Source organism: Sardina pilchardus, chromosome 12 (assembly GCF_963854185.1).
Source record: "Sardina pilchardus chromosome 12, fSarPil1.1, whole genome shotgun sequence".
Lineage (NCBI taxonomy): Eukaryota > Metazoa > Chordata > Actinopteri > Clupeiformes > Clupeidae > Sardina > Sardina pilchardus.
Window position 1 is genome coordinate 23,460,170 of NC_085005.1, and position 9,310 is coordinate 23,469,479.

Below are 9,310 nucleotides of genomic sequence, written 5' to 3' on the forward strand. Positions count from 1 at the left end.
CTACAAACACATCAGTTGCGTTAGTGACGTTAGCCCACCTCACAGGCACAGCTACCGGCACCAGCAACAGCAGGTCTTATTTGAGCTTCCCCCCTTGCTGGTGAAAATACCATATTAAACACCACATTACCACATTAAACACTCCAAATAAGTTGTATTTATCCATAGACTGTAGCCTACATAAACTACAGTAAAGTGACATAGTTGGCAGCAAGATGTAACCGCTAACTAGCATAACAGCTAACTACTGTAACTAGCGAGCCGCTCGTTTAATGTTGGTGACGTACATCGTTTGAGATGAGAGATGTAGTCCACTGGGCGGATTCGCACAAAAATAACATAACTTTTATTTCTATTGAATAGCTGTACTTTATTGACGTGAAAAAATATCTTTTAAATTCACACACATCAGTGAAATGCACAGTACGGGACCAAAAAATAATTATCTCTCCATTGACTCCCGTTCATAAATGTTCACGATTTAAGTCCGTATTTCTCCCATCTCAAGGCAAACTGAGGGAATGATGCACGACCATTCAAAAACATGACTGGTTTTATAAAGATACAAAGCTTAATGCTAATCGGTGAAGTGTCCCTTTAAGTGTACAGTCCTCTGTATAAAGCTCCGGGTCCGTTAACTATTTTATGTGCAGGGACCCTGAACAAGCTGACAAGGTTTATATTATTAATGTTTTTCAAATTCCGAAAATGTGCAACACATTTTTTTTAGCTTTCTGATATGAAGCGCTTAATCTGGTCTAGATTAAAGTAGAAAAAGTGGGTTGAACATAAAACATGAACAGGTGGAGGTGCAGACGGACATAGGGAGTTCTGGACAAGGCCCAAATTCAGCCGTTATGGTTATGGTATTTAGCAGACGCTTTTGTCCAAAGCGATAACAACAACAACAATACAATAGCTAAATTTAACAGTAGCCTAAACAATGTCATAAGTTGGTAATACCACATAGCAATAATAAACAACAATGTAAATTCAACCCTAATGAAAAATAACTAAATATTATAATATATAAACCATAACGCAAAAGAAACACTTAATAAACTAAGTGCATGTTGAACACACACACGTAGACCCCTCTTGAAAGAAAAACTATCACAGGGACGGAGAGCACTAGAACAACTCATTCCAGCAACAAAGAAGCACTGAGAAAGAGTCTTGAATTTGACCTCAATTGCGCACAAACACGGCCCAAGTGCTGAGGACTAACAATTCTGTAAAGGCTAGACATAGCAAATAACATTTTCCTTATGATTACCTCATCAATAACCTATGAATGACTTGTCCAAGATTGCATGTCAAACTTTTAGGGTCCTGTGACTGTCCTGCAATAAAAATGCCCTCGGTTGTAAACAGCCCTCCGCGCCGTCGGATGGTAGTGCACACTCTGGCCGCTGTCTATGTAGCCTACTTGCTAGAATGTTCATGGTGAGTGTACAGCTGCTGTCAACATCCGTTGCCTATATGCGCCAATCGGAACCTTGTTTTTCCAACTTGTATTTCTGTTACCCATTTATTTCATTTCACAGATCATAGTAACATTTAAAAAAAAAAAAAAAAACGTCCCCGTTGAACATATGCTGCTCTTCTATTAGGTAACCCATCGCCAGACCAGACACGGTATTCACTATAAAACAACCTAATGTAGCTACTGTAGCACTGTGAAATCGCAGCTTATTGCAGACAGCAAATGTCAGAGGTGAACTTTAGCACTCTACGAATGTCAGCAAGCCTGTTGAACACCCCTAAAGTTTGGAATATGATCGGTCGTGGTGGACGCAGATAGCAACTACATTTTCGCTGCGTTTTGTGCTCAAATATTTAACCACGTTGTTGCATACGTTTGGACCAGAAGCAGACCAAACACGATGTTGTTTCGATTTGGCGTCATTGTAACTCCCGAGCGTACCGACATTGAAGTGTTGATGGTGGGTTCGCGAGACGAGATGGGGCACTGGGACATCGGCAAAGCCGTGGTTATGACGCCCGCGCGCTTAGTGCTCTCCACGCGCGAGCCTTTCCTGTGGGTTTGCGAGCTGCAGCTCAAGCCGCCGTTCTTAGAGAAATTCTGGTACAAGTTTGTCAAACGGGTCAAAGGCGGAGACCTCATCTGGGAAGGTATCGTGTGTACATGTTTCATTCCGTTTCAACCCCACAACACCACCACTGACAGTAACACATAACACCAACCCGAACTACCGTTGCATTCGCAGATTACAGTATATAGCCTACCTCTGCTACAGTGTATGTACACCCTAACACCAGGCACTGACCAATTAACCACACACCAGTCCCCTTCTCCCCTCTGTAAACACATTTGACTTGCTAATTGTCAGCAAAATACAACAAGAATTGTATAGCCTAATTAAAAAAAAAATAAACTGTGCAAATTAGCAAATTTGAGAAAATATAATACAGTAGATGAAACCTATAATGATGCATTTCCAATATTTACGATACAAAATATTGTGTGGTGTGTGTGTGTGGTCCGTGTAACGCTTTGCAGTGCTTTGTTCTATTTGCAGAATTCACATGAAAAAATAGAAAATGGGTTCAAAACTTTCATTATCCATATGTCAGACTACTCAGCAAATGGACAATTGATGCTATTTTTAACTTTCGAGTGTGGTTTTTGAAACGGCAAATAATGAATTTGAAACAAAAGTAAAATTGAGTCCATTTTCCAATTTTCCATTTCTGCATCGTGGTTGGACTGAACCAAACGCGCCTAGGGATGTACGGATGGCGCCTCTGGCCAGTTGTAGAGATAGGCTATAAATGATAGGCTACAGATCGAGTTATCAAGTCAAATTCATGCCAAGTGAGCTCGAGACGTAGGCCTATCTACCAGACCGACTGATCATTCCCTCACCTGCGCCCTCGATGGTTAGACTTCACAGACCTTCAGATAGCCTACAGTAACTTGTCACATGCACTTGTTGCAATCTCTGCTGATGGTGTGTGTGTGTGTGTGTGTGTGTGTGTGTGTTGGGGGGGGGGGGGGGGGGGGCATATCGTATACAATACATTTGTTCACGGTTGTTGACGGTTTGAATAAATGTGAGCAACCCTACCCATGAACAAAAACCTCTCCACCAACATGCCTACAGAAGCTGTTAAACAACAAGTTGACAAGAGTAGGCTAAGCCCATTAATAACATCCCATTCTTAACCCAAGCAGACATCGGGTGAAGTGAAACCTCTGGGCCACAACGCAACTCTCCGGTAACCCCCAGCGTTCATGGTTCAGTCCAACCCCAAGCGCAAAAACACAAAGTTAGAATATGAGTCAATGTTTGACTTTCGAACTTCTAAGGAGAAAATCCCAAGAACACTCAATGCAAAAAAATAAAACACGCAACAGTCATCAATTTACCAAGTAGTCTGAAAAATGAATAATTGAAATTTGAAAACATTTTTTCATTTTTTCATGTGAAATCTGCAAATAGAACAAAGCACTGCAAAGCGTTACACGGACCGTGTGTGTGTGTGTGTTCCGATTGCTGAGGTTCAGGCAAGATGCTGGACAGCATTCCTTATCTCAAATAACAGACGACAACACAAAGTCATTGAGTTAAATATTCATGGCAATGGCAAATTGATTGATTACATTTCTAGCCAACCCATCCAAGCACTCAAAGCACAAATTCTCACACACATTTCACCACAATCACACATCAATGGTGGAGGCTGCCATGCAAGAGGATAAGAGAACACGAGTTAAGAAATAGGACACATAGAGAATAAGGCCAGAATTAGAAAATATGACACCATGCATTCAATGGTGCTAAAGCCCCCACCCTCCCCCTACACCGACAACTCACCAGTTCCTTCTTTCACACACTCATTCGACACTCCATATTCACTCAACAAACTCTTGAAGGTGTTCTCTTTACTGAAATGTTGGTCAAGTCACAGTCAGGGCTAGCATAAAAAACATCTTAAGGCTGGTCTAAGTAGGTCTGAGTAGTTCAGAGAGGAGCCTCTGAAACTCTTCAGATAATTAGTTGTGATTGAAGGACCCTTCTAGCTCTGTGAAGAAGGTAAAGAACCACCAGAGCCATCTTTCAATTATACATTTTGGTCTGACACTAGCGAATCTATGTCAAACGCATGTAAAGGTAATGTTGGTAATGCTGTCAAGGTTTTTCTTATTTTCTGTGGGGTGTTTCAACCTAGACCACTTAAAACATAATTCATGTTCTTAATTAATGGACAGTGGCAAGCCACGTGTCGGCTGTTCCTAACCTGACCTGGCATATACCATCAAAATGAATTTGAAGCTACAAAAATGAATTCGCTATGAAATCATAAAAGTGGCAAATTCATGTTGCTTTATTTCAGCCTGGGAGAGATACCATTTCAGGGCTACCCTTCCCAGTATGTGGGTATGTTGTCCTGCTGATATCATGACCTCTTGACCGATGATTCACCTTACATAACTGGCTTTCATTTGGAATGTGAGAGTAGTAAACCCAGAAGTCACCCAGTTGGTGTAAGTATCTTGCAGACCACTAGATGGCAGAAGAGATCTATTTCCAAAATTTGGACTTCATGTTTGACTGCTAGTTCAATCACTCAACCACATTCCACTTGTTCAGGCACATTCGCTCCAACTGTACTTCCTGTAGAGTTGCTATTTGTTCTCAAGGTTTCTGTCATTATGGGTAGCCTGAATGCGCTGATACATTTGTGCCATACAATAGAGAAGACAGCCTACACAATGGCTTTATAATTGGGGAAGAAAGCCTAAATATTTAGCCTTTGGCACTCAGACTCTGAAAGAAGAGAGAAACGTACATAGACTCAAACTCTCTCTCTCTTTCTAACACACTCTCTCACACAAACACACAGAGAGACAGAAATTAACACTTAATTCTGGCAAGTTATGTCTTCTCTTGCCCTTCAGTTCCATCCTCCTTCCATTCAAGCAACTGAATTCCACAATAGCTCCATTTTGTTTGCCCATAAAATGTCATTGTTGTTATTTGTTTTAAACTAGAAAGAGAGAGTGAGAGAGAATGAATGACGATGACAACAGTCTTTGACATATGCTGACGGAATGTATTTTCTACCTTAGACAAACTGTTGCAAGTCACTCAGGAAATGTAAAACAATGCACTGGACATTTATCACGTCGTTCTGAGATGGAAGGCACAAAAATACATTCTCAGTTAGTTTCCGTGGAGAGAGCTGGTGCCAGAGAGTGACTGGCATATCCAGCGGTCATTTAAGGTCACTATTGTAGCGACAGCCTATGAGTTTATATCAGGAGTAGGACTACGTCTGCAGTGGGTCTTTTGGTAGAGTTCATGTCGTTTTCCTGTCACATACTGTAGCAGCCATAACCTAGACTATAACTGAACACCCACAACCTGGAGTGTTTGCGGTGGGACATTGTCAGTCACGGTCATCCCGGTAATGTCAGTGGACACACGAGTTCGGTGTCGGTGCGGTCGTGCCGCCCCGTGCCAGCCCCCTCATCCTCCGTCTGGCTCCGGTGACGGGGGGACGCCACGCTCTGATTAATGGCTCGGAGAGTCGTGCCCACGTGATCGGGGCGATTTGCATTTTTTTCCCCCTCCTCTGATGAATGTGCCCTCGCCCCGTGAGCGCGCATCGACGGCGCGGCAAATTGCCGACTGTCATCCATCATCTGCATGTGACCCGGGCACAAGTCAGTACGCCCCTTATTGGCAAAGCTTCAGCTCGGAGTCAGGCACACACACACACACACACACTCACACACACACACACACTTGCTTAGACACACACTGAAACACACACACACAGATACTCTCATAAAAATACACACACACACACACATTGTCACAGACACACAAACTCAGATATGCTTAGAAAGACACAGACACACACCCACTCTCTCAGACACACATAGCGTTCCAATGGATGTTTATGAAGTTGCAATTAAACGGCACACTACAACAATATCCCACATTAGACATTATAGCCTGTGTCTGCAGGGTTCATTTAGATAGTCGATCATTATTACGGCTGTTATTTGCGGCAGTTTGGCGCTGCTGTAGTCCTGCCATTGAATTCTTTCCGGATGCAATTTTGGCAGCACACTGGGGTGCCCTCTTGGCTCTGTGTCGTTATGTAACAGAGTTGTTTGTTAGGCTTGAAGGAATTAGCACACTTTTCTTTGTGCAAGAGGGGGAAACATACCCCGGAGCAAACAGACGCTATCTCAGAATGAGGAGAGGGGAGGGGGGGAGAGAATAGAAGAGGAGAGGAGAAGTGAAGAGAGGAGAGGGGAGGGATGGAGAAAATTGAAAAGGGGAGGAGAAGTGAAGAGAAGGGAGGAGAGGAGAGGTGAGGGAGCGCGGAGCACCTGTGGACTCCCTCACTGTGTTTGTGTGTGTGTGTGTGTGTGTGTGAAAGAGAGAGGAGGTGCAAGATACAGTGAGCGTGTGTGTGTCTGTTTGTTTTTGTGAGAGTGTGTAAGACCGAGAAAGTAAGAATGTGTGCATGTGTCTCTGCACTATTTATTCATGTAATGTACCGCTAGCAGAACCTTGGTGTGAAAATGTCATTACTGAGACAGTAGATTTCGGCTCTCTGAACTCAGCCATTAGGCAACCATTAGGTGTAAGGGTCTGTCTTTGTTGTCGTTGTCGTCTCCAGGTAACGGTCCCCATCACGACCGCGGTTGTGTGTACGAGGAGAGGAACGTGGTGGAGGGCGTCCACTGCACCCCGATTGGCCACTGGATCGAGCAGAGCGGTCACACGGACGAGATGAAGCACACCACCGACTTCTACTTCGGCATCGCCGGGGAGCAGGCCATGCACTTCTCACAGTATGTGCACACACACACACACACACACACACACCTACAAAACACTTTCTCACACACACACACACAGACACATTCTCAAACACACTTGTGCTGTCTCTCTCTCTTTCACAACCCACACACACACATACATACATACAGTGAGTACTGTATATACATACGTGCACTCATAGACACACTCTCACAGACAAACGCATACATTCAAGCAGAAAGACTCATAGAATGTCACCACACAGAAACACACACACACACACACTTGCATTCTGCGACAGCGCAGTGCAGGCTGCTGTGTTCTTGTTATCAGATCCAGACAAACACGAGTGGTGGCTGTAACATCTGAGTAGAGAGAGAGAAAGAGAAGGAGAGGGAGAAAGAGAGAGAGAGAGATAGGGGCGACAATGAAAAATGAATGAGGAGACAGATGACAGAGAGAAACGATGGGCATTGTTTTTGTGTGTGAGAGAGAAAGATAAAGAAACTGTGTGTGTGTGTTTGTGTCTTTTTGTATAAGTATGTGTATGTGGACTGTTGTGTTTGTCAGTAGGTGTGTGTGTGTGTGTGTGTGTGTGTGTGTGTGTGTGTGTGTGAAACACAGACAGTGTGAACTCATCTTCTTGTCTGATTGAACCACTTCTTTTTCAGTAACCTCAAGTTAGACTTATGACCTCCTTCTGTTGATGGTCTCTACTTTCAAATCACAGACACTGAGAGAAACAATATGTGTGTGTGTGTGTGTGTGTGTGTGTGTGTGTGTGTGTCTGTGTGTGTGTGTCTGTGTGTGTGTGTGTGTGTGTGTGTGTGTGTGTGCAGGCGTGCATGCGTATGTGTGCACGTGTGTGTGTGCGTGTGTGTCTGTTAGTGCTCATATTTTTAGAGTGCGTGTGTGTGTGTGTGAATGTGTTTGTGCCCCATTTCCAACGTCACATGCGTGTGTGTGTTTTGTAGATGTTTTTGTGTGTTTTTGTGTTAGTGAATACGGAAATGGAGTGCTTTGCTAATGGTGGACATTCAGCTTCTGTTATGAGAACAATTATGACTGAACAAACAACAGTAGATGTAGCACCGCTCCCATCATTATTAAGTGTGTGTGAGTGTGTCTCTGTGTGTGTGTGTGTGTGTGTGAATTACACACATATTGGCTTGTCATTTTTTGTTCAGAGCAAATCCATTTATCATGTTCGCTACCGATGTTGTTCTTTTATACATATTTTAGGACGGCAGCATAACAGCCACAGCTGAAGCGATCTTTAAAAAGACAGGCTTTTATTCTCTACATCTAAGCAGTACAGACAAGCGTGACTGTGCTTTCAAACATGTAATTGTACCGTCCCTTTGGCGCTGCTCATCTGAAAAAGTGTGTGTGCTTCTCTGTGCCAACACAGGTGCAGAGAAACACAGAAAACACACACATCTTCCAAAAGTCGAACACAAAAAGTCTTCCAACAACTCCCCAAGACAGCCTGGCACGAAACACTTCCAAAAAACAGTCCAACACACACCACCCGCCCAACACATAATCGTGAGGATGCTCTATTTGAAATGGGCGAAGGAATCAGATCTATTTAAGTTGTGTGGGTTACTTACACCAGTTTAGACATTTATGTCATGTTTGCATCTGAAGCATCCCTAATAGAGCGGGGACTTTGAGAAGAACAAGGCAGGATCTCTGTTTCTCGGCTCCTGTCTAGGGAACTCTTTTTGGCTCTAGTTAGGACCCGCACTCTTATCTGTCTCGAGACTCGTAAGGCTTTATTGGTTCCTCCAGCTGTGACGGCCTCGAGCAAAGAGGATATCCCAAGAGCGTCTTCACATGGCAGTGCTTTTGAAATCGCTACTGACGCACACACAAATACACACGCGCACGCACACACACACACACACACACACACACACACACACACACAGACTCACATGGCAGCACTCTTGAGATCTCTACTGACACACACACACACACACACACACACACAGACACATGACAGTGCTTTTGAGATCTCTACTGATTGGGACTTTTTGAAGGAGAGTCCTGCTGGGCCTCGTTTGCCATTGTCTGGCTTACACCAGAGGAGCATCTGACGTGTGTGTGTGTGTGTGTGTGTGTGTGTGCTTGTGCTTGTGCGTGAGTGACAAAAAGGAGAGCAGAGAGGAGGAGGGAGTCACAGCCTCCTCTGATCATGTGACCTGTGTGTCTGAGCTCTATTTCGGGGTTGTGTGTGTGTGTGTGTGTGTGTGTGTGTTGTTCTGGACCCTGTTGGAACGCTCCATGCTGGCGGATCTGCATTGTCAGGAGGACCATGTGCGGACACCATTCTTGGGACTTTCTCGTCCAGGGAAGACGTTTCGGGGGTTCTGTTGCCAGGGTGGGTTGTTTCAAGGGTTCCTGTTGCCAGGGTGTCTCTGAATTGTTCACCCGCCCAGGTTCCGTCTGGCAGAAATGACGATGGCATCAGACACATGTTTACTGGTGTGTATGAG

The 9,310-nt window shown here is 44.1% G+C and overlaps 1 protein-coding gene across 1 annotated transcript in view; it reads left to right on the forward strand.

Annotated features, from left to right (window-relative positions):
- The first annotated feature begins 1,857 nt into the window (after positions 1-1,857).
- Positions 1,858-9,310, forward strand: part of epm2a (EPM2A glucan phosphatase, laforin) — a 17,462-nt gene continuing 10,009 nt past the window's right edge. The window contains exons 1-2 of the mRNA XM_062550785.1: positions 1,858-2,136; positions 6,667-6,841. Of these exons, the coding sequence (XP_062406769.1) occupies positions 1,887-2,136; positions 6,667-6,841 (425 nt within the window). The 5' untranslated portion in view covers positions 1,858-1,886. The remainder of the gene's footprint in view (positions 2,137-6,666; positions 6,842-9,310) is intronic.